Below are 26,898 nucleotides of genomic sequence, written 5' to 3' on the forward strand. Positions count from 1 at the left end.
ATTACTTTTAATAACAAAGCTCACAATAATGGGTATCAGAAATAACACAAATACCAAAATAAATCCAAGCTTTCTTGCTGGTCCTACCTAGAAATCAAATTGTCATACTAACATGGACTGCGGTGGGTTGGCACCCTGCCCAGGATTGGTTCCTGCCTTGTGCCCTGTGTTGGCTGGGATTGGCTCCAGCAGACCCCCGTGACCCTGTGTTCGGATTCAGCGGGTTGGTAAATGGATGGATGGATGGATACTAACATGGAGAGGCTTCTCCACTTGCACTTTATAAAAACACCACCATCCCAAATGATCTCTCCCATCTGTCTCATAACCTTGGCTGTGTTACCTTTTGGCCAGTGAGCCTTTACCAAAATGCACCTTCTAAAACCAGACTATAAGAAGCCATTTCACACTCTGTGCTGCTCCCTGTGCTTTTTGCTTAACTGCCGATGTGGAGGTTCAGGCTGAATCACTTATGTGTGCAAGAGCTAATAAAACTGAGGAATTATCATCTTTATATATGTACACCATGTGTACCAGAGCTCATATTGAGAAAATCTCTATTTGAAAATGAATATGGTGCATATTATAACCAGCCAAGGCTTTGATTAATAAAAGCCCATTATGATAACCGTGAGTTTATAGAAAAAGTTCATTCTGTTTAATGCTCTGTCTCTTTAAACTGGCTTAGATATAGTTAGTTGTTATCTAGGGAGGAAAACTATTAGGGATAAATGAGGGATGGTCCTTGGTTTATGGCTTGAGTATTTAACTAGCTGTAATAATCTCCCTCATCTCTAAGTGACACTAGTGGGAATTTTACTTGAACTCTTCTCAGTATTCTGAAAACCAAAGACCACTGCAGAACAGTTGTTTCTTTCCTTTTAAATCTAGAAAGGTAAAGAGAGTTAAAGAGGAGACTGAGAACTTTTAAAGCATGCTTCTGACCCCTTGACACCCTGGCATTGAACTACGTACCAGTGTGCATTAAGGTTGGAACTGGAAGTTAGTTAATGACAGGCCTTTTCAGGGAAAGATGTATGGCTAGAAAACAGAAGGAGAGATGAGGCAATGAAGGTAAGAAAGAGTAAGAGGATTGTGAAGCCTCCACTCTGCGCTGGTTTCAGTAGGTATTTGTGTGATTCTTTTTTTTTTTTCATTACTCAAATGGTAATTTTCTCTTGTTGAGAATAAACATTTTTCCAATTTACCTAAGTCTTGGAGTCTGACTGTACACCACCATAGAATAGATTTTAATTTTACAAGCCAGCCTTCTCGGTATGAGTTGTCCTGATATACAGAGCTAGTCAAAAACAAATTGTAAGAAACAAAACCATGGGAACAGGGTATATATTCATTAATGTGCTCCTTTTTTATGTCGTCATTAATTCATATATCCATTTAACAGTACATTTCAGAAAGGCATACAAATTATGTTAACTGGTCCTGGTGTGGTGATGCTGAATACCTGAGTAGTATGAGCCAGTAGTGATAGAAGGATTTTTATTTCCCCTTCATTCAATCCTTTTCAACATGTACACTTCAGAAGTGATCATGTCAAACAGAGACAACCTTGGAGAGCACAAAACAGACTGGACCATAGGCTTAGTGACCGTTATTATTTTATTACAGTGTTCTCCCTTGTATAGGTGTGCACTTTACAATGTGAAACAAGCTGCTTTCTGGATATGTCTTCATGTTTATTTATTGGTTAGATTAAACCACAGACTCTGGTGGAGACTCAAATGGCAGATATCTGGTTTTCTATTTAATACTTTGGCAACTGTGCCGTACCGCCTGACCTTTGTGATTTTCAGCATATTTATAGTATGTGTTGACTTTGGTGTGTTAGTGTCTGTCTGTGTTTGCATCCTGCTATTCATCATGCAGAAAATACTTGTTAATGAATTCACCACCTCCTCAAACCAGATATTTTTCTGAATGTACCTTTTTTGTTCCTCTCTTCCCAGCCCAGAAATGGATGTATGGGGGACTGGGCAACAATGTCTTCCTTCAGTATCTGGCATGGGTCACCTACCCTGTTGTTCTGATCACCTTTTCTGCTGGTTTTACCCAAATACTTGCACCTCAGGCAGTTGGTGAGTTCCTTTAAATTTGAACCCCAGAGTACCCCCATCCCCATTGAAGTAAAGGTAATTCATACTCCATGTTTATAAACCTTAGCGTGTACAACATCAAACTAATTTCCGCTAGAAGCCTTTGTACCTCGACAGATGAAACTCTTCAATGTGCTGCTACTTTTGTACAGGATCCGGTATTCCTGAGATGAAGACAATCCTCCGGGGGGTGGTCCTGAAAGAATACTTGACCTTCAAAACATTTGTGGCCAAAGTGATCGGATTGACATGTGCTCTGGGCAGTGGAATGCCCCTTGGTAAAGAAGTAAGGCCCTATTTTTATTTGTAGAAGTCCTGAATGAGGATTTTTTTTTATCCCATAAATAGAATTAATAATCTGCACTGTTAAAAGGAACCCACAGCCTTAGTCATAGACAAATCAGAGTAATAATGCTCTTACAACAAACCAGTTCTAAATCCCTCCAGCACGTGTCATTGGGTGGTAAATGTGTTTTCAACATGGGCATTGAAAGATTGGTGGAGGTGGAATTGTAATGTGAGAGTTACCATTAACATGGGGCTTTCATTAGGTATCATTCTTATTTGTAATTTTTGTTTTTTTGTTCTTCTGTAGGGACCATTCGTGCACATTGCCAGTCTGTGTGCTGCACTGCTCAGCAAGTTCATGTCACTTTTTGGAGGAATTTATGAGGTATAAATACATTCTGCCTTTCCAACCTTTAAGCCCTCCCACCTTGCTTTTCCACTAATCCCCTCTATCCAGGCATCTTGCAGAATTCAGTGTCTGTGTTTGTGCCCCATTTCTAGTTGTGCCTTACCATGCCCAGTTGAAGCAACTGATGTTTATGTCTGTGTGTGTTTGGGCTTGATTGACTGGCTGAAGGAGGGGGTGAGGGTTGCTCTAATACTGCAGTTTAAAACATTTTTTTTTCTGGATCACTTGCTGCCACAGGAGGAGAGCGGAGAAGGGTATAAGGTAAGACCTCCTCTCTTCTGGGAAGCAGTGCGAGTGTCACAGACTCCCTCAGACTTCACTTTCCACCAAGGTTCACTGTTTTGATGGGATACCACCAAAATAGCTTGTGTACTGGTATGGTGGTTGTGGTGGTCCTATTTGGTGTTCTCTGCAGCAGTGTTTTTTTTTTTTTTTATGATAAATGTGATAGTAGTACTACTGGGAATGGCAGCCATGGCCTATTTACTTTTTTTGTGAATTTTAACCTCTTGCTGTGAATAAACTCTAAGGTGACTTTTCACTCTGTAATGCCATTTGTCATGTCACTCTGTGTGTCATGTGTTTGAGTGCCAGAAACAATAAAAGGTAGTAACTGAGTTCTAGAGTGCAATAAGCAACTCTGGTCAGATTGTAGCTGTGTTCCCCACATCTGTAGTGATCAAGTGTCTAACAGGTGATGCTTTTTACCCAACTGGTATCTGATCATGGCTGATTTACATGGTTGATTGGAAGTTAATGACCTGTTTCACATCTGCTACTGACTGGGCACCATTTTCCTGTTTCACCAGAATGAGTCACGCAATATTGAAATGCTGGCAGCTGCTTGTGCTGTAGGAGTTGGCTGCTGTTTTGCTGCACCCATTGGAGGTAAGCACCACCGTGGCCACAGCTTTACATTACTTTTTTCCATTGCTGCACTTGCCTGTTTTAATAGTCCTTGTCTCCCCCACTCCCTTAATGACTCACACAATGGTCTCTCAACAGGTGTACTGTTCAGTATTGAAGTAACCTCAACCTTTTTTGCTGTCAGAAACTACTGGCGAGGCTTCTTTGCAGCTACCTTTAGTGCCTTCATCTTCAGAGTTCTGGCAGTTTGGAATAAAGATGAGGGTGAGCCAGCTGTAGTATACATTTACAGTACTTAAGCTGTTTATATATGGCTTCAGATCTGCATGTCCAAACTGTTGGTTTCACTATTACATAGCTATTGAGCAGCTAATAGAATTGTCTTCAATGTAGTTGTTAATACAAGTTGACATGCAGCTACTTAGCCTGAATATATCAGATTGTTCCCCTATCAAAAGTAGTAACTGTAGAGACTATGGTTATTTGACCTTTGCATCCTTCTGTTATTACCTTTATTCAGAGCTTGGCTACTGGAGTTGGACAGAATTCAGCAAGGAGTTACTCTCATTTAAACTTTTGCAATTAGCTAGTTGAGCAGCATGGAAGCATAGATGTGACCTATTTTTTCCTTTGGCACCCACCAGCTTGGTCACTGTGCAGCACATTTAGTGTACCATCTGGATTTATTTCTTATAGCCTAATTTTTCAAGTCTCAGACTCATATCAACTCTGTGTCTTGCAGAGACCATCACTGCTCTATTTAAAACAAGATTCCGCTTGGATTTTCCCTTTGATCTCCAGGAGCTCCCTGCCTTTGCTGTCATTGGGTAAGTGCCAGTTTGGTTCTCCATTTCACTCTGTTACCCACCCATAACTGACCACATGTTAGAATGCTTTAGCATGTTGGAGAAGTAGTTCAGGTAATAGGTATGGACGTCAGTCCTTTAGAGAGAGTCTTTGGTATCTAATCAGAGATTAATCTAGGTATCTCTGCACTGTTAACATATTTAATTTGCTTTCGGAAACCCTAACGTCTCCTTAGAGTAGGCAGTCATTTACATACATTGTTTCTCACTTGGATCACTTGTTTGAATCACTTGACAACTTATTCTCTTACTGAATTCTCTTCACATCTGATAGACCTCTTGGCTTCTAGATAAATACCCTTGTATGAAATCCGCCATCTCTATTCTGCCTGTTGATGTTTTGATTGCATATTGATGCCTGGGTCTGTCAATGGGCAGTAGGTGGCTGGCAAGTAGCTAATGATTAGGTAAGCTAAAGCTTAGTAGCCTGCTAGATTGGTGACCCTAAGACTTGAGAGTTTCTGGATCTTTAACATATGCACTCTCTTTGACAGAATTGCCAGTGGTTTCGGAGGAGCTCTGTTTGTCTACTTGAACCGAAAGATTGTGCAATTTATGAGGAAACAGAAAGCCATCAATAAATTCCTGATGAAAAAGTAAGAAATACTACTTGAGTGTTACCTGACCTTGAAGCCTGTCAGCTGCCTTCACAGTTCTATGAAAAACCTAATCTTTCATTTTTCATAATCAGACGCCTGCTGTTTCCAGCACTGGTCACTCTGCTGATTGCCACTCTCACTTTTCCACCTGGCTTTGGGCAGTTCATGGCTGGCCAGGTAAGTGACAATGAAGCCCACTTTTAAACATTTGAATGGGTGTTCAAAATGAACAATGTGTTTTCATGATGATGTCTTGAGTGTTTGCAGTGTGTATGTGTAAAGTGTTTTAAACACACATACATACATGTATACTCTTGCCAAAATATTGGGTCCTTTGGCCAATTCTTTAATTTTAATGAATAATGAACCTTACACTGAAATTTTGTAATATCTTTATTTTGAAGCACAGAAGCGCTAAACAGTTTGAGTTTGAAATTTGTTTTATGTTGAAGGAGAAATGGAAATATCCTGCTTTTACAGAATGTTTTTTGCCAGTAACCACTTTAAGTGCCTTGGTGTATGTACCCACTTTGCTCACTTTTCAGAAATGATTCTAGCCCATTCTTCCAAGAAAACGTGCTCCATATTTTTTGGATAATACGTATGCACCACAATTCTGAAATAGTGTCTTAGATTTCATTCAGACTGAGATCTGGCTTTTTACTGGGCCATTACACTTTTTGTCCTTTAGTCACTTTCAACATTACTATCCTTGTGTTTGTAATCTTTGTCCTACTGAAAAAGTAAATTTTGATCAATCTTCAGTTTTGTGAAACAAATTGTCTTGAAGTATCTATCTATTATAAAAAGAAATCCTGTCGTGGAAGGCAAAAAGCGAGTCTACGATACGTGATCCTCTCATAAGACATTTTAAAGACCCGCGAGACCAAAGACACGCCCTACTTGCAATCTACCCGCGAGACCAAAAGACGGGATTTGAGCACACACAGATCCAGGGCTATCAGCGCATATAAAGTGTAAAAGGACAGTACAGTACATTATAAATTAAATGTTGACATCTAAGCGAAGAAGAAAGCAGCGCGGAGAAAAGAGACTCAAATGCGCTGGACAGAAAAAAGAGCAAAAAAGAATAATCGAGGTGCAAATTCAGAAAATAAGGAACAAGTGGAATTAAAAAAAAAAAAAAAAAAAGCACGTCCAATCCGGCTCAGAATTAAGACAATGAGTAAAAGCAAGTAGAACTTCATAAAGACGTTTACAAACGTTGGTGCTAAACACATGCAGAGCAGGTTAGAGACTATGAAACCAGGGAAATTAGTTTTTTTTTTTTTTTTTTTTTTTTTTTTTTTTGAACCTTTCTTTCTCCACATGTGTATAGCGCAGTTTAAGGATATGAAAGTAGGAAAATTAGAAAATATAAAAAAAGAAAGTAAAGTTTGCAGTAGCGCAAACAAACAAACTGCCTCATTTAACTATGCACCAGTCTAACTTTGGTTTTGCACAATAATTACTACACTATTGCACCTTAACACTTAATTCTACTTTATTCACATAATTGTACTTATTTATTATGTTCTACTATACTGTTACCTTTCAATCTATGACTTTTTGTTAATCTAACTGATATTCTTCTAATTTTGCACAGTTTTTGATAAGCGGATCAGGATGCATTTCACTGCGTGTTGTCCTGTATAACTATGCATGTGACAAATAAAGAATCTTGAGAATTTCAAAAACGGAGTTTACTGCACATGCATTAATTGGGTTACCTTGTTCATGTATATATATTTACCTGTCTGCTTATTTAAAAAGCTATTTAAAAAGCTATTTTACCCCAGGAGTCAAAAACGTTCTGTCTAGCCCTTGTACAAAAACCTAGAGAAAAGCTGGGGTATCCCCTTGGTAACCCCATGTACTTTTGGAACTGTGAGAGGAAAATAGCATGACTTTACAGACAGGAGTCCAATGCAGAACTCTACTTACTTTTTCACTTTGTAAAAAAAAAAAAAAAATATATATATTAACTGCTGATAATGTAGATCATTTTGTCTATGCTGAAATTCTAAACCGAGAAACCTATCCTGACCTCATTAAAAAAGATTCAGCATATTGGGACTCGCAAAAGATTACAAATATTGTTTTTACAGAAGTTCTGAAATAAAAGTGAAACTAATGAAATAGCAACAATTCAAAGAAAAAAATCTTAAAAGTGTGTATCCGGAAAACCAAACACGGGAGTTGGCGAGCGAAGCAAGCAGGGGGCGAAGCCCCCTAGTTTGCTTACATTTTCAACTGTCTACTCTTCCTGTTATTTTAACCAGATATCCGGCTCCTGCTGATGAAACATAGCCCCACAGCCATATGTTATCAGTACCATAGTTCACCATAGGTACAGTGTTTTATAAGTGTGTACAGTGCAAAATTTGTACCACACATATCTCTTTGAATTTTGTAGCTAAAAGAGAAAAATGTAGGGAGTTTTAGTCAACAATGTTTCACCTATTGCAAATGGGTCACTCTCTTGCAGTTTTCCATTTTTATTTTTTTGAGTAATGATTCCGTTGATCGAGCAGCCCTATGGAACATCCTGAGGGTTCACGGGGTTCCCTCGAGTTTGCTGGATATCACTTCCGGCCTAAACACTGGTACTGCGAGTGCTGTGCAGAGTGGAGGCAGAACCTCTGTGTTTTTTTTCCAGTTGATTCTGGAGTTCGTCAGGGGTGTGTTCTTGCTCCTACTCTGTTCAATGCTTGTATGGACTGGGTGTTGAGCAAGGTTGTGGGGTCCAGCGGCTGTGGGGCATTTGTTTGTGAAGAAAGATTCACGGATCTTGACTTTGCTGTGATCTTTGCGGAGTCAATAGAGGCTCTGATCGGGGCACTCGAGAGATTGAGCAAGGAGTCTGAGTGTCTGGGCTTGCGAGTGTCCTGGATAAAAACCAAGATCCAGGCCTTTAATGACCTCTTGGGCACAGCCATCAGCAATGTGTCTGTCTGCGGAGAGAGTGTCAACCTTGTTGAGAGGTTTACTTACCTTGGCAGTGACATTCATGTCTCTGGTGACTCTTCCTAAGAAGTTGGTAGACGGATTTGGAGAGCATGGGAAGTCATGAGGTCACTGGAAAGGGGTGTGTTACGCTCCCGATATCTATGCAAAAGGACGAAGATCCAAGTCTTTAGGGTCCTGGGGCCTCATGTATAAACGGTGCGTACACACAAAAATGTTGCGTAAGCCCGTTTCCACTCTCAAATTGTGATGTATAAAACCTAAACTTGGCATAAAGCCACACACATTTTCACAGTAGCTAAAAGCTTGACGTACGCGAGTTCTCCACTCGGTTTTGCAAACTGGCGGCACCCAGTGTCAAAGCAGTGCTACTGTTCCAGTGTGGTTTCCCTTTCTTTTTTAGATCCACATCCCTGACGCGGCTTTATAAATACACTGAAATTAACCGCATATTGTTTATTAGTTTAATGCATCTGATTGTAATTAACCTGTAGCAATATAATGGTCCACAGAATGGTCAAACTATTCTAAATACCATAACTGTTTAGTGTTGTTACTCTCACAAGTTCTCTTCTTCTTTCAGCTGCTCCCGTTAGGGGCTGCCACAGCGGATCATCTTTTTCCATATTACTCTCACTGCACCACTTGGAATATTTATATCACTGTATCTGAGTGGTGAATCACAGCTCTACAGCAGCTAATTGGAAAAAGATTATCAGTATACAGCATCAAGCACACGCTGCCTCAGCCATGCTGTCTATTGAACTGCTCTCATACGGCAAATGCTTCAGAGCCTTTCCTCGCAGTTCAGAAACAGTTTCATCCCAAGAATTATAAACACACTCAGTCCATCAAGTGCTCCTTGTAGAACGCTTTGTACTTATAAGTACAATTTTCCTCACTGTGAACTTGCGATAATAGTTATAATATTACATAACCTGAGCCATTTTATAAAGCGCATATTTACATATGATGATGATATCATTTTTAAGATGAAATGCAGCAAAATATGTTTATCATTTATTGTACAGATAAAAGTTTAATTTCATTTAAATAATCTATATTGTTAATAATTAAACATGTGAGGACACGGTGCCGCAGCGCTAGCAAGGAGCTGGCGCTCTGTTCACGGATTGTTCCTACCTCACACTGTATTCTTGCTGAGGCTGGTGTGACACTGGAAGGATAGATGGATAGAATAATTAACCATGTACTATGAAGATATTTCAATGTTCCTTAAAAGTTTTGAAGAATCAGCATTCTAAGCTTACAGATGGCTTAACATCAATTACAGAGCTGATTGTGTGGCGATTGGGTATTTGGAGAAAGAAAAGTAAGGACAGGAATTTGGGGTTAGTGCGTTTTGAAAGAGACAGTATTGCTGCAATAAATTATTTCATCGAAGGTCACGCATGGCACAGCAAGCATCTTGCGTGAGGCAGGAACAATCACTGCGCCACCGCGTTCCCATGTTTAATAACATGATATCATTTTCATTATGATAGGAGTTAAAGCAAGTATACATCTCAGTATTTTAATTATTCAGAGCGCTGTAATATCACGAATGTAATGGATTCTGTGTCCTGTCGGAAATGGAGAAAGCCCGTTTAAGAAGCACGTAGTAATGATTCACACTCATAGAGCACATACAAGATCAAATACATACAAAGCATTTAACGTGCTACTTTAGTTTCGATGGGATTTGAGAAACTACTAGATTAAACGGTTTTAAGATGAAGTTTATGATGTTTTAATTTAATGACAAAATAAACTACGTGATTAAAGTGGAAATTTTGAGATTAAAGTTGACATTTTGTGCTTTTTTCCCCCCACTGTGTGCCTATTTTTTTTTTCTCTGTACCTTAATAAGCTTTCATATGACACTCAGACAGTGGGCTATGACTTGCCTTTTCACGGTGACTTTGATATCTGACAACTTCTTTTTTTTTTTTTTTTTTTTTTATTTGGAGCACTGTGCGACTTTGTGAACTTGAGCTTTCGAGTTTCTCCGACACTCTGTCACTCGATCAACTTCCTTTTGTTGTTTATACCACTGTTTAAACCAAGAAATAGTATGTATTTCCTTGCCTCCACTTGGTATTCGCTGAAATTCTTTTATTCCCCCCCCTGTGCTTTTGCCATTGCCTTTTCACAGTTTGTGTCGAATGAGCGGTTGCTCATGGAGTCCCGAATTTTTTATTTTTTTCTCCAGCCTTCTGGAGTTTTTTTTTGTTTTTTCTGTCCACCCTGGCCATCGGACCTTACACCTTTTTATGTTAACTGAGGTTGTCTTATTTTAATTTCTTATTTGTCTTTTATTCTTCTTTTCTTCATTATGTAAAGCACTTTGAGCTACTTTTTGTATGAAAATGTGCTATATAAATAAATGTTGTTGTTGTTGTTGTTGAATGAGGCACGTTACCTGCATTGTGAAGGAGCGTCAGTTACGGCATTACGGCCATGTGGCGCGTTTCCCCGAGGGTGATCCAGCTCATAAGATCCTCATTGTTGGGGACCTGAGTGGCTGGATCAGGCCAAGGGGTCGCCCACGTAACACCTGGCTGTGGCAGTTAGAGGGTTGTTTCCAGAGAGTGGGACTGGACCATGTGTCTGCCTGGAGGTTGCCAACTGGGATCCTGAGTTGTTTCATCGTGTAGTGGGTGCGGCAACGCACTGTACCAGTGCATGCTCCCCAACTTGACTTGACTTGCATTTTTTGTGGCCCCCACCCATTCAGGTCTCTTAATATAACTAACAGGTGCACATTAGTCCAGTCTCAGCTAATGAACTCTGAAGCTCCTTCAGAGGGATTGTTGACTTCTCTGCCTCTCTCACACGTCTCCTTGTTTACTCAAGTGTTTTGAGAGACAGCCTTTTCTAGGAGGTGTAGTTGGAACAAAACTTCCACTTCCTGATAATTGAACCAACGGTGTCCATGTGGACATTCAAAGTCTTAAATATTGTTTTGTACCCTTTTTATTAATTTATGCATCTGTCCTTTTTTATATTTAACTTCTTTGAAATGTTTCTTAAAGGACATCTGTGTAAAATATGATTAAGTTAATAATGATTCATTATTTGTACAGTTTTTGTCCTGAAAATGTGGTGGTTATTTTAATGATTTATTGGTTGAGGCTAATTGTAAGATAATTGTATCCTTATTGAGCATTTGTTTTTCACTGGTGTTAACTTTTTAATAGATTCCCCAACAGAGGGATGTAAAAGTTATTCAGAAGTGTATTTCTTTTCTTTCTAATATGAAATGAAATGATATCACATAAAGCATTTTTAATTTTAATATTTTGAAAAAAGTATCGCAAATTTTATTTTTTTTTGGTAGAATTTGTTATTCAGTAACATTAAAGAATTGATCAAAGGACTGAATACTTTAGCTAGCCATTGGGTGAGTGTAGGTGTTTCCAGGGAAAAGGAATGAAAACTGCCAGCTTGAAGAACAAATCTTGCAATTCACTTTGATGGTGAGACCTCTTCTCATAGTTTCAGTAAGGCTTCACCTCCAAAGTGCTTTCTTTGTTTCATTATTCAACAGCTGGTAGGATGAGTTTGTTTCTTTGTGCATTAGTGATTTTTCAGATTGGTGGATTGGCAAAGAGTCTATTCTGCTTGACTGTTATGATCAATCTAATGGATGTATTTGAAACAGCAGTTCTCACATTATGTTTTCAGAATTTAATTAGAAGAAGCACAGTCTCATACCTGTTCATGTCACATGTATACAGTGAATTTCTGCCTGCTCTAACATCCTAAATTTTAACTTTTGCACAAATCACCTTTGAGTAACACAGAGCTTTCTGTCAGAAATTGCAAACTTAGGACTGTCATGTCAATTTATCCAAATGTTATCTTTTTGTAATATCTTTGGAAGGAAAGGCATTACAGCTAACATACCCAGGGCAGTCTTAATTTATTTAACTGGAGAGAGATTGCAGGCAATATTTTCAGGTTGCCCACAGTGAAAACAGTTGTGCTCATTTAGGACTGAAGCATTGCTGTGACAACAGCATCTGGCAAGTTTGTTTTAGTGCTGATGTGGAGGCAGCTTGGGAGGAGCTTCCGGTGACTCCATTGCATGTGACAATGTCCTGCCATTATGCCAAGCAAATGCCAAGTTACAATGGACCAAATGAGTAAGGACTGGAACTTTAAACTTTCATTCCAAATGGCTTGGGTATCCTTGAGCTTCAGCACCAACTCAACACTGGTTTAGACATCCTCTTGGAATGCTTCACCTTATATAAAGGGCAAACTTCAAAAACTATGTGCTCTTCTGAATCATCCCATTGCCGACATTGCATAAGAGGAACATGGTGCTGTGCCTGTGAGCTCTGAGTGGTGCAGAACAATCCCCCCAACCACAGATGCACTTTCCTTGTGCCAGGTTATCTTAAAGAGGTTCAAGCTAGAATCTGTTGCTTTAGAATATCTGTTGTCAATACTGTACAGTCCAAACACATGTCACAAAGGACCCTCTTCACTTCACCATTCAGTAGCAGAACAATGATAGCAAAACAATCATTCTGTTACCAACTCATCATCCTGGCACTCATCTCTGTGGTAGAGACATTCTGGATCATGGTCTTATCCTAAACATGACCTCTTTTATGCAAGCTTTCAATAACATCAGGAGGCAGAGGAGCAAGCAGAGCATAATAGTAATATTTTGTACAGCCCCACTCGTGGCATATCTTGTCCCAAAAGAGGGCACTGTGGTGCTTAAAAAAGATACCAAGTGTTTCCTTTGATTGCAGTCACACCCCTTATTTTTAAAACTCTGTATATAGGGATTAGAAAAAAGAGTAAACTTTTGCAAGCACAGTGTTAGCTCAGTATAAAGATGAGCACATTCTGTCAGGGAGCCAGCATTTAATAGAATTTAGTAGTTTCCTCTTCATCTGTAAAAGTATTGTGATTCCTTGGAAGCAGATCTCTGTGCTGTCAACCATCATGCAAAAGAAAAGTCTGAATAGTTCAAGGGCAGGGTCAACATGGGAGTGGACTAGTAACCATGTTGCTGTGCTCTCTTTTAAAGGCTTCAATTATCGTGATAGCCTTAAAGTGCTGTAGACTGCAGTAATGTAGGCAGCTGATACATTTATAAATAGTTTTTAAGTTGTGTTTGGTTTTTATAGAAATTTTTGGACAATATTGCCTTGTAATGAGGAGCTGTGTCTTATGCTGCATAATTTCTTCTATACATTTTATATACAGTAAAATGGGACCAAACAGGGACTGTAATTGCAATGATGCAGCTTTAGTACAGGACAGAGTTCAAGACATAAAGCACTCTGATGACAGGAACTTTGTTGTTATCAATGTACACCACCAGTGGGGTATTGCTACCCAATATTAAACATGGAGCTTCAAAGATTAGTACTTCTGGAGCATCAATGTAAAATCGGTATATTGGAAGTGGAAATGTTTCTGAAGTCCTCCATACCTGTAAATGGCAGCAGGAGACTTATCTGCTATACATTTTGTTTCCCTGGGGCCATTAGTAAGAGAGTTTACAGGATGACTGAAAGTTTTCCAGGATAGGACTTAAAAATACCTCCTTACCACAGGTCAGATGTACTTGTAGTCAGGAGGTATAGTATTTGCAAGGATTATAGTTGGAATGAGAAATAGAGACAAGAAGGGAGAAAGGTGTAAGGACTGAGCAAGAGCAAGAGGAAATAAATGGCGGTACAGTGAGGTTGGCAAAGGGGCAGCCACCCTTTGCTATAGATAGGGATTGACCTTTGTGTAGTTAGGACCATAGGGCATTAAGTTTATTATTTTCTTGTAATTTTTATACCTTTATTGCCAAATACTATCAAACATTTCACTGTACATTTTTGTCATAATAAATTCTTTATTAGTCTACCTATCCTATTTACTTGGCTCATCCTCGATTATGACTATCAATGGTCCTGGGCTCAAGAAGTGTGGCAGCTGCAGCCAACCTGGACTGCCACACATACATACACACACACATTCACACACACACACAGTGCTTCTTTTATATTCATGTGGTTACTGTATGTACATGAAATAGTATGCCACATACAGTAGTTCCTTTTATATATTTGCACATTCCTGACACATCCTGTGTGTTCTTATGTACACAGAGTTGTAAAAACATTGTGCTGTAATGGGTGTGACTGAGTGTTTATGGTTTTGTGTTCTTGTTTGCAATGTAAAGTTTCTTAGATTGGTTCTCATTGTGAAAGGTTCCATAACTTTATGATTGACAGTCCACACAATACACACATCTGTATGGATGGATTGTGTTTGAAATAGTATGATGTGTGTGAGTAAAAGAAAATGTCCCAGCTGTATGTACTTGTTTTTTTTTTTTTTCCCTTTCTTTTCTATAAATCAGCATTACAATTGTCATGATCTGCTGAACTTTTTTCTGTTATTTTGGGGTTTATGAATGGCTTCTTATTTTGCAACAACGTGTTTGAGAGTTTCACCATTTTATTTTGCTGTTGCTGTAGCAAATGCTGGTGATCATGATTGACATCACATACTGTCACACGAAAAAGTTTGGGAACCCCTCTCAGCCTGCATAATAATTTACTCTACTTTCAACAAAAAAGATAACAGTGGTATGTCTTTCATTTCCTAGAAACATCTGAGTACTGGGGTGTTTTCCGAACAAAGATTTTTAGTGAAGCAGTATTTAGTTGTATGAAATTAAATCAAATGTGAAAAACTGGCTTGTAATTTTGCTGATTTGAATGCATGTAACTGCTCAATACTGATTACTTGCAACACCATATTAGTTGAATTGGCTCGTTAAGTCTTGAACTTCATAGACAGGTGTGTCCAATCATGAGAAAAGGTATTTAAGGTGGTCAACTTGTGCTTCCCTTTGACTCTCCTCTGAAGAGTGACAGCATGGGATCCTCAAAGCAACTCTCAAAAGATGTAAAAACAAAGATTGTTCAGTATCATGGTTTAGGGGAAGGCTACAAAAAGCTATCCATCCATCGTCCAACCTGCTGAATCCAAACACAGGGTCACGGGGGTCTGCTGGAGCCAATCCCAGCCAACACAGGGCGCAAGGCAGGAACCAATCCCGGGCAGGGCGCCAACCCACCGCAGGACACACACACGAACACACTAGGGACAATTTAGAATCGCCAGTGCACCTAACCTGCATGTCTTTGGACTGTGGGAGGAAACTGGAGCACCCAGAGGAAACCCACGTAGACACAGGGAGAACATGCAAACTCCATGCAGGGAGGACCCGGGAAGCGAACCCAGGTCTCCTAACTGCGAGGCAACAGCGCTACCCACTGCACCACCGTGCCGCCCCACAAAAAGCTGTCTCAGAGGTTTAAACTGTCAGTTTCAACTGTAAGGAATGTAATCAGGAAATGGAAGGCCACCGGCACAGTTGCTGTTAAACCCAGGTTTGGCAGGCCAAGAAAAATGCAGGAGCGGCATATGCGCAGGATTGTGAGAATGGTTACAGACAACCCACAGATCACCTCCAAAGACCTGCAAGAACATCCTGCTGCAGATGGTGTATCTGTACATCATTCTACAATTCAGCACAGTTTGCACAAAACATCTGTATGGCAGGGTGATGAGAAAGAAGCCCTTTCTGCACTCACGCCACAAACAGAGTCACTTGCTGTATGCAAATGCTCATTTAGACAAGCCAGATTCATTTTGGAACAAAGTGCTTTGGACTAATGAGACAAAAATTGAGTTATTTGGTCATAACAAAAAGCGCTTTGCATGGCGGAAGAACAACACCGCACTCCAAGAAAAACACCTGCTACCTGCTGTCAAATTTGGTGGAGGTTCCATCATGCTGTGTGGCTAGTTCAGGGACTGGGGCCCTTGTTAAAGTCGAGGGTCGGATGAATTCAACCCAATATCAACAAATTCTTCAGGATAATGTTCAAGCATCAGTCACAAAGTTGAAGTTATGCAGGGGCTGGATATTCCAACAAGACAATGACCCAAAACAAAGTTCGAAATCTACAAAGGCATTCATGCAGAGGGAGAAGTATAATGTTCTGGAATGGCTGTCACAGTCCCCTGACTTGAATATCATCGAAAATCTATGGGATGATCTGAAGCAGGCTGTCCATGCTCGGCAGCCATCAAATTTAACTGAACTGGAGAGATTTTGTATGGAAGAATGGTCAAAAATACCTCCATCCAGAATCCAGACACTCCTCAAAGGCTATAGGAGGTGTCTAGAGGCTGTTATATTTGCAAAAGGAGGCTCAACTAAGTATTGATGAAATATCTCTGTTGGGGTGCCCAAATTTATGCACCTGTCTAATTTTGTTATGATGCATTTTGCATATTTTCTGTTAATCCAAGTAGTACTAGGGTGCTGTACCGTGTTAGCCATTATGAATGTAGAGAAAAGCCAAGCAAAATGACACCTTTTATTGGCTAACTAGAAAGATTACAATATGCAAGCTTTCGAGGCAACTCAGGCCCCTTCTTCAGGCAAGATGTAATCTTGATCTTGATTACATCTTGCCTGAAGAAGGGGCCTGAGTTGCCTCGAAAGCTTGCATATTGTAATCTTTCTAGTTAGCCAATAAAAGGTGTCATTTTGCTTGGCTTTTCTCTGTTAATCCAATAAACTTAATGTCACTGCTGAAATACTACTGTTTCCATAAGGCATGATATATATTAAAGTTGCTACTTTGAAAGCTCAGCCAATGATAAACAAAAATCCAAAGAATTAAGAGGGGTTCCCAAACTTTTTCATATGACTGTAGCACTTGGTTAACCGACACTGAAATGACAAAACTTTCTGTCATAGCATTCACTGCCTCCTTGAATCAGGATAAAATTAAAATAACTTATGTTCATGTATTTGAACTTTTTAGCTTTCAGTACTTTTGCTTTGCACCATATTGATTTTTAGTTTTGGCTTAATGCTCTGTTGGCATTTTTTGATCTTTTTGACCCTGGCCTTGTTTCAGAACTTCACCTTTGTCCCTAAGCAATTTTTTGAATTTATTAAAAGCATATAACATTCCACATAATCAACTCAAACTTAACAAAACTAAAATCAAATCAACCCCCACCCATGAGAAAGAAAGGAAGGCCAACAACCAGAGCAAAACTGTTAAGAGTAGTAAAGAGAGAAAGGAGTCTTTCCCCCCCCCCCCCCCCCCCAATATAAATGCTTATTCTAAAATGTTATTGATTAGGTCCTGCCAGAGGATCTGCTCAAAACGTTTTTAAAACCTAAGTGAAAATTAGATGTATTCCAATTTCAAATAGTATATAAAATCCGTTAACAACTGACTTTAAAAAGGTGGGTTAGGATTCTTCTAGTTGAGCAAGACAAGTCTACATGCTAGTAAAGTAAAGTCAATTACAGTTTGTCCTCCTCCACTTTAAGCCCATCTGGGAGTACACCAAACACAGCTCTTAATGGGTTAGTAGGGATTGTGACACCAAGGCTGTCTGATAGGCATTTAAAAATTTTCGTCCAAAATGATGTTAATTTGGTACATGCCCAAAACATGTGGCCCAGTGAAGCTGGGGCTCAATTGCAACTTTTGCAGGTTGGATCTTACCCATTTTCGAATTTTTTGCATGTCTTTTTTTAAAAACAAGCGCCTGTTTGTTCATTCCAGGCATGACTATATCATTTTAAGCATATGTGGTTTTTGAAAGAGTTTTTGTACAAGACAGTGGTGTGTCCCAGGTCTACGTAAAAAATGTGTCTCTCTGGGAGTTAATGTGAATATGAATTATGTTTCTGGTGTCTTAGCATAATATTCATATTTATTAGTGTGGCTAAAATTTGCATGCTTTTAACGGACCATTTCCCTCTTCTGTACCAGCTGAGAAAGGTTTTATACTTGGTAATGCTTCTGATACATTATAGAGTCTGTACACTGCCACATTTTATTTCTTCTTGTTGTTAGACATATTACATATTCATGGAAACATTCATATTGTTGCTGTGTCCATACTATTCTTGCTAAGCCAGATGTATATAATAAACATCTGAAGACAACCATGAGTAAATTCTGCTTAAAACTAGATGGGAACAATTCGCCGGCTCATTGAGTGTCACATTTCTAAACCAATCCAACACCTCATGAAGGTGGTGCTCAAAACTGAAGCAATGATCTTGAAATGCAAAGCGCAAACTCCTTATTATGATAAACTGTCAACAACTGCTGCGGTGGGTTGGCACCCTGCCCAGGATTGGTTCCTGCCTTGTGCCCTGTGTTGGCTGGGATTGGCTCCAGCAGACCCCCGTGACCCTGTGTTCGGATTCAGCAGGTTGGAAAATGGATGGATGGATGTCAACAATTGAAAAGTCTACTGAAAGACCTCTATTTTAATATAAAAATGTCTGTCATGTGTATGGAGAGCACATTATATCTCTCTATTATTAAAAAAAAAAAAAAAAAAATCTTGGAAGGAGACGAGACGTGATTTTCTCAGACACTTTCATGTCCCGCGAGATGAGTCTTTGTGCCAAGAGATTTAACCACGCCCGGGGCCAGAAATAAAATAGAGTAGATTACAAAGTAGAACGTCGTAAAGAATTCAAAAACGTTGGCGTGGTACACATGCAGAGCAGGTCAGAGATAAAGTATGAAAATTCAAAAGTCTCAATAAAAGAATAGTAAAGATCGCATTAGCATAAACAAATGGAAATTATTACTCAGTGAAATAACGGAACAGCAAAAAGAGATTGAATATATTGTTCGGATTTAAACTTTAAGCGGGACTTGTACATTGTCTAATTCGTGTTGTCATCAGGGAAAAGTATTGTTTCTTCCCAATGAAGAGGCGTATCCGCGAGAATTAAAAGATTTGTTGTTTGGTGAAAGTGAAGTCCCCCAAGAAAAATAATTTCTCATTTGTGTGCATGCTTTTGTCAGACACATTTCTTGTATAGAGAAAGAAACGATATTCACTCACAAGCAGTTATACGTTGTGTTGTCACGATTGTAATTCCAAACACAGAATCAAAATTCAATGCAATATTGATGAAAAGGTAAAAGCAAAAAGAGATTGAATATATGGACATAGGTGATATGACAGAAGTGCGCTGCATAAGATTGCAGATCATGCGGTCCGGGAGCAGCAGCAAGCCAGCAGCTGATCGAGCAAAGAGGAGGTAAAAAAAAAAAAAAAATCACTGTATTTTATCACCATGTAAGTGGGGGTTTCGGAGGAGCGATCACGTCTCCTTGAGGTGCGTTCAGCCCCCCTCTTCACAACACAAGTGGCAGAGACACGAAGTGGCTGGCGTGTAGCGCAGGCCAGGGATGGGGATAGGGGTTGGCGAGCAAAGCAAGCAGGATGTGAAGCCCTCTAGTGTGTTAAAAATAAACAATCTTTTAGCAAGGGTAAATACTTTCTGTGACAAGAGATTATACATTAGCATTCAAATAAATCAATGGACTAGTGATAAAAGTGAATAAGTTGTTGCAGGTACTGTGTATGCTCTGTTTTTTTAGTGTAGGAGTTAATGTAAGGCTGGAAGAATTGACAGCTATGTTTGTGAAAATGTGCATTCAATTAAACAATGTGTCACACCCCATCAAAAGGAGGTGAAAAGGACTGCTGTTAAGAGAGTTGATAACAAAGAGCCATGGGAGATGTAGATTTTAGTGTTTGAAGAAACTGTATCAACAAATCTTCCTAACGACACCAGTAGAAGCATAGACAAGTCTACACAACATCCACCTCTGATTGCATGCCTAAACGAAGTAAGTTACGATTACTGTCTAACTGGATATTTAAACATGCCAGAATATAGTCTTAGTGTTTTAACGTGTAGTATATTCATAGACCATGATGCTCATTTAAACTCTATTTGCTATTAATGTAAGGTAGTGATGAAATAGTCATAGTGACAGAAACATTTCTCAAATATATGGAGCCTAGTAGTTGCAGTGGTATGTGTGTGTTTTTTGTCTCTTCTGTCACAGCACTTGTTATGATGTATAGTAATTAGGTTTCTGTTACCTTGTGTTACTGACCTTAATTGATAGCAGCAATTTTAGCTTTTTATTTTCTCTCTGGGGGCGGCACGGTGGCGCAGTGGGTAGCGCTGCTGCCTCGCAGTTGGGAGACCTGGGTTCGCTTCCCTCCCTGCGTGGAGTTTGCATGTTCTCCCCGTGTCTGCGTGGGTTTCCTCCGGGTGCTCCGGTTTCCTCCCACAGTCCAAAGACATGCAGGTTAGGTGGATTGGCGATTCTAAATTGGCCCTAGTGTGTGCTTGGTGTGTGGGTGTGTTTGTGTGTGTCCTGTGGTGGGTTGGCGCCCTGCTCGGGATTGGTTCCCTGCCTTGCGCCCTGTGTTGGCTGGGATTGGCTCCAGCAGCCCCCCGTGACCCTGTGTTCGGATTCAGCGGGTTAGAAAATGGATGGATGGATGGAAGGATGGATTTTCTCTCTGGGTCAAGTCTTTTGTTCAGTTTCTTTTGCTCTTTCCCCTGAAACACTGGTGGTTTAAAGTTCACGGTCTGGAGGAAATGGGGGCATGTGTTTTAGGAAGAAATCCAGCTGACATAGCCCTGTCAGCATCAGATTTCGCTAATATTCACAACAAAATTAACAGGTTGTCTCCAGATGCGTATTCTTGTCCGAGAATCACATCTGGCCCCGCAAGACTATGGCCATACTAATGGGCACAGAAGCAAGTACCCACATGCAGCATACATTTTGCATCATTATTGCCATGTTCATGTGTACAACTGAAAATGTAAAGAAGAATCGAAAATTCCAACTCTGGAGAATGTATTTTATAATTGTGCTTTTTAGCAATATTGTTTTTTCACTTTGTTTGTGAGGGGAAAGTGTTTTTCATACAGTAACTTGAGGCAAATTCTATTCCAGCCTTTTGTTCACTAATATATTCTTCCCTTTTAATACCTGTGAAATATCTAAATAAACCACTTGTAGCAACCATAGAACATGACTGCAGGTCACTTTTTGTGCATGTCCCAAGTGACTGGAGTGCTCAAGCATAATACTTAATTGTATATATGTTTGGCTTGAATCAGCTGTTCTGTATTCTCTCCCCAGCTGACCCAGAGGGAGACGCTGGTTACTCTTTTTGATAACCGCACATGGGCTCGACAGGGAATTGCTGAAGAGTTTGAGTATATTAGTATCTCGGAGGCATGGAAACATCCTCATGCCAATGTCTTCATCACACTTGTTGTCTTCATCTTGATGAAGGTATGAATGACTTTCAGTATCTATGTTCATTAAGAATGTCTAGTGAATATGTTCCTTTCTTTTATGTTGTTACATGGGTTCACAGTTAAAATAAATACATAGAAGTGTTACTCTTTATTAGCAAAATTTTAAGTCAGAGTTAAAAGTTTATACTGTTCACATGATCTATTATGGCACATCTGCCCATTGTTCTCTTATACAATAATAAAAATGAATAAACAAATATCAGACTACAGTTTATGCTTCTGTACTACAGTTCTGTATGCTTCTGTTCCTTCTCTTTGTATGATGCATTGCTGTTTTATGCTGTAGCAAGGATCTACTTAGTCTCTTTTGTTATTTTCAGTTACATTGTCTGTCACTAATTAAATTTATATCCTTGTGCATTTTAGCTTTATACCATAGCTCTGCACAGTTTTCTGATTCTGCTATGTTTTTAAAATCTGTTAGGTTAACATGTTAAACTCCCTTGCTGCACTTGATAACTGAAAGTGCTTCCTTTTTTCACTTTTGCTGTGTTTTCATTGTACTGTTTAGTTTATGTATTTGAAACATTTTCTAAACCTTGTTAAGCATGCGAGAGGTGCATATTGTTAAAGGCACTGTATAAAATTAAGACTGATTGATTGTACTTCCATTGCATCAGGGAGTCCTCTCAGATCTGACAGAGTCTGACTCCCAGGGGTCAAGCTGCTAGATGCAGTGCTGTTATTAGATTAACCTTGATTGGTTTAAGCTTCTGCTGAGAAAGATGACAGGTTCAGACCACTAATAGCTAAAACTGTAGATCTGTCAAAATCTATGGAATTGAAGCTGCCAAGATTTTAATTTCTAAAATATCAAACTTAATGCCAAGGATGCTGAAATTTGAGAAAAATCCAACAACTAGCAAGTAAATATGCAGAGTACTAAGAAAGGCAAACAAGCAATTTAAAAAATAACTGCAAAACAAACTCTTCATCATAATGTTTTAAGGATGCTGATAATGGGATGAGAAGTTTACCAAGAGGAAAAACTGCTGGTTTCTGACATCAAATACTATACTGTAGTAGTCCACTGAGGTAATGCACATACTGAAATACGACAGAAATGTACAGTATGTTTCAAAAAGACAAGGACACAACTTATCAATATCCACCGCATCTGACTTCTAAAAGTGTAAATTGGCATGAAATTGATACTTACCAGGATCAAACTCCTAAAAGTAAAGGGGTGGGATCAGAACTCTGATAGGGGCAGACTTCAAGGATGTAAAGCTTGAGTAAGTTTAGATATGACATGAACAGAGTTCAAAAAGATAAAGCCACAAAATAGCTATCTGACAGACTTTGGAGTGACTTTCAAAGGGTAAAGTACGTTAAAAGTGATCCTTGACAGGATGCAATCTGAAAGGGGTAAAGTAGCAAAAAGTCTGACAACAGTGGGCACCTGGGAGGTGAGTTTGTTTTAATACAGTTATGTAATGGGATCACTTTTATGTAAAATTGAATGGCGTGGACATCTAGTACAATCAGCTGTCAAGCAGTTCAAATACTGGATATCTGACTTGAGGAAAAAACTTCATCACTTTTTAAGGTCACATCATCGAGCAAACACCAACTGAGTTAGGCATTATGTCACCTGCTTACAGAAAAGCTGTTCTTTGGTTACAAACCCTTATAATACTCTTTTATAATAGCCAAATACTCACATCTTGCCAGCAATAATATAACGCAATGTAACATGACAAATATTGACATTTCGGGTGGCAGTGCCACCCTGTCTTGTTGAAGTCTTCAGTCCCACCTAGCCATCTGTTCATGTAATTACTTGCCAAATTCATTACTGCATGGTCAATCTCATGTAGAAAATAAAAGGTTTTATTTGTTGTTTTACTGGCCACAATGTCTGGCAGTAGGTGATGAGAATTTGGTGGTAAAACTAAAATTCAAAAGATCTCACTTTTCTCATCTCTCTATTATTAAAAAAAATATATATATCTTGGAAGGGAGACTAGGGAGACGAGATGTGATCTTCTCGGAAGTCAATTTGACGTCCCACGAAAGACACTTTAATGTCATGCAAGACAAGGCAGTGAGACAACATTTAAAACAAGTTCACAGACATCTAACCTAGCAGTTGTTGGAATGCTTTTGGCAGACACGCAACAAGCAAAATACGCATCTTGTCAGCAGCAGCAAGCCAGCAGATGATCTGACCGCTTCTCCTTAGCATGCGTTCAGCCAAACCCCATCCCCCACCACCCCCACTTTTAAATGATCAAGCAGAATACGCAGTTCGCCCCCCATATATGTGTGTGTGTGTGTATATATATATATATATATATATATATATATATCTATAATAATAAAAGGCAAAGCCCTCACTGACTGACTGACTGACTGACTCACTCACTCACTGACTGACTGACTCACTCATCACTAATTCTCCAACTTCCCGTGTAGGTGGAAGGCTGAAATTTGGCAGGCTCATTCCTTACAGCTTACTTACAAAAGTTAGGCAGTTTTCATTTCAAAATTATACGCGTAATGGTCATAACTGGAACCTCTTTTTTGTCCATATACTGTAATGGTAGGCAGCAAGATGGCCGTAGGAGACTGAGTTGCGTGTCGCGTCATCACGCCTCCCACGTAATCACGTGAACTGACTGTGAACTCAGTACGTAGAAAAGAAGGAGGAGCCCCAAAGAGCGCAGAAGAAAACATTCATTACACAATTGACAAGGCAGCGAAACAATAAGAAGCGAGTGAGTGACGCATACAAGCATCTTCATAAGACACGAGGTATAAAAAAGCACGGTGTAAACCGTAAGTCTAAATTAACTTTAGAGAAACGCTCCCGCTGCCGTTTGCAATACCATATTCGCGAGATACAAGTTTAATGAGAAGACACGAGGTATAAAAAAGCACGGTATAAACCTAACCTTAAATTAACTTTATAGAAACGCTCCCGCTGCCGTTTGCAATGCCATATTCGCGAGATACAAGTTTAATGAGAAGACACGAGGTATAAACTAGAGTTTGCATCACTTTGTAACAGAGTTAAAATTGCTGTAGCGAGAAACTTTTAACTGCCGGGTCTTAGCTAACATTAAATAAACCCGTGGACATCGCAACATCACACAAGAGAGCGGCTCACGTGAAGTGACTGAACGCAGCAGGAGTGATCACTTCCATGAATCAAACCTCTTCAAAAAACACATTACACAATTGATAAAGTAGGAAAAGAATATGAAACAAAGCACGGTATAAACCGTAACTTCAAATTAAGTTTATAGAAACGCTGCCGTTTGCAATACCATATTCGCCCCTGCGAAGCGCGGTGATTTTGCTATATATATTAAACTATTTCAACCATTGTATGATCTGCTTCTCGCAACTGAAAGGGCACCGTGGCAGAAGTTAGCCGACTTGCTCACCAACCACAAGTGTTACCTGGTAGGTAACCACCCATACAATCAGATTGTGAATCAGACTACGAATGCCTGCAATGTAATTACCCCGATCTACATGCTGTCAAATGAACGAACCACACGCCGTAGCACAACGTTAGGGGCTTCGCCTCTACGTCCGAGGATCGATTCCAGTAAGGGAGTGCAGTGACTGTGTACTCCTAATGAGCCCACAATTACGGCGAAACACGTGTCGCATACTATGCATCTTCAAAGCACGGTGTAAACAGTAAGTTTAAATTGAGTTTATAGAAACGCTCCCGCTGCCGTTTGCAATACCATATTAGATGACTTTGTAACAGAGTTAAAATTCCTGGAGCGATAAATTTTTAACTGCCGGGTCATGTCGCGTGTTCTTGGGTAGGTACACCAAAAAATGTATACATTTATGCATGTAATGGGCAAACAAAAAATGTACTATACCCGAAAGCACTACAGTAGTACTCAATGTATCTTTACTTCTTAAATGTTAATGTTTTACTGTTTAATAATTTATACGCTTCTTATATGTTGTTCAGATTCTTTTATCAAAATACCAGTAACAGCGCACTGCACGATAACGTGGAGTGAATATACTTGACATGACCATTTATAGTATTTATCCTCTTTCTCTGTACGTTTACCATTCGTTTGCTCAGAGGTTGATGAGCTTGCTGCTTAATGAGCAGCTCTTCACCCTAGCGTCCTGCTGCTTCTCTTCTTTCGTCGGCATCTTTTCCCGTTAAAACTGATTTTTTTTAAAACTTAGTATGTTTTCTTTAATTTTTCACTTAAGCTGGCACTTAAGTCTTCAATCTGCCTCAAGAATGATTAGCGGAGGTGGTAGACAATGAAAACGTCAGCCGTACGCATCCGCCACGCACGCACTGGTGCGCGCAGCTGTGAGTTCACTCTACAATAAAATAAAATAAAGATAAAAAGAGCAATAACTTGCAGCACCGCTATTCAATTACACTTGCCTAACGCCTCTCCTAAGGGGAAATACTGTGGGATCTGGGCATCCGTCAAAGCAGCAATCACAAGCCCGATTAGAAAGCGGGAAGCTGTGATTTGTCCTCTCCCTCCCATGTAACAGTGCGTTGCAAGACGGGCTGCGATTATGTATGTATATGTATATATGTGTATGTGTGTGTATATGTATGTGTGTGTATATATATATATATATATATATATATATATATATATATATATATATATTTGTTCATATGTGTGGGAAACCGAATAGTAGACGTGACGTAGTATATGTGTACCAAATTTCAACTCAATACGTGAAACGGTTTGCGAGCTACAGGTGATTTAAAATCCTGGACAGACAAACGAATAGCCACGGTAGCGTATTATACAAGAACATTTTACTGTTTAATAATTTATATTTATATGCAATGTGCTTCTTATATATTACTTCATATTCTCATATGATAATGATATTAATGTTGTTTATATTGATTTCTATGTTATTGTAAGTGCCCTTTATTTGTGGAAAAATAAATTTGGCAATTAAACTTATTTTATACATACATTTTATTTTTTTCTCTTGCACTCAGTGAGCGAATCCACTGGGTAATCAGCTATATATATATATATATATATATATATATATATATATATAGTATATATATATATATAGATATATATATATATATATATATATATATATATATATATATATATAGATATATATATAGATATATATATAGATATATATATAGATAGATATATATAGATAGATAGATATGTATGTATATGTATATATGTGTATATATATGTAGATATACAAATATATATATACACATATATATATACACACATATATATATATATATATATATATATATATATATATATATATATATATATATATATGTGTATATATGTGTGTGTGTATATATACAGTGGTGTGAAAAACTATTTGCCCCCTTCCTGATTTCTTATTCTTTTGCATGTTTGTCACACAAAATGTTTCTGATCATCAAACACATTTAACCATTAGTCAAATATAACACAAGTAAACACAAGTAAACATATGTATATATATATATATATATATATATATGTGTGTATATATATATATATGTGTGTATATATATATATATATATGTGTATATGTGTATATATATATATATATGTGTATA

The 26,898-nt window shown here is 38.8% G+C and overlaps 1 protein-coding gene across 5 annotated transcripts in view; it reads left to right on the forward strand.

Moving 5' to 3' along the window:
• Nucleotides 1-26,898, forward strand: part of clcn2c (chloride channel 2c) — a 118,806-nt gene that overhangs the window by 45,185 nt on the left and 46,723 nt on the right. For 3 of the 5 annotated variants that reach the window (XM_051922146.1, XM_051922144.1, XM_028794986.2), the window contains exons 4-13: nt 1,968-2,096; nt 2,267-2,400; nt 2,710-2,787; nt 3,049-3,072; nt 3,621-3,699; nt 3,817-3,942; nt 4,421-4,505; nt 5,039-5,140; nt 5,236-5,320; nt 21,160-21,315. In XM_051922146.1, coding sequence (XP_051778106.1) covers nt 1,968-2,096; nt 2,267-2,400; nt 2,710-2,787; nt 3,049-3,072; nt 3,621-3,699; nt 3,817-3,942; nt 4,421-4,505; nt 5,039-5,140; nt 5,236-5,320; nt 21,160-21,315 — 998 coding nt within the window. The remainder of the gene's footprint in view (nt 1-1,967; nt 2,097-2,266; nt 2,401-2,709; nt 2,788-3,048; nt 3,073-3,620; nt 3,700-3,816; nt 3,943-4,420; nt 4,506-5,038; nt 5,141-5,235; nt 5,321-21,159; nt 21,316-26,898) is intronic. The other 2 variants (XM_051922145.1, XM_028794987.2) reach the window with 1 other exon arrangement.

Source organism: Erpetoichthys calabaricus, chromosome 2 (assembly GCF_900747795.2).
Source record: "Erpetoichthys calabaricus chromosome 2, fErpCal1.3, whole genome shotgun sequence".
Lineage (NCBI taxonomy): Eukaryota > Metazoa > Chordata > Cladistia > Polypteriformes > Polypteridae > Erpetoichthys > Erpetoichthys calabaricus.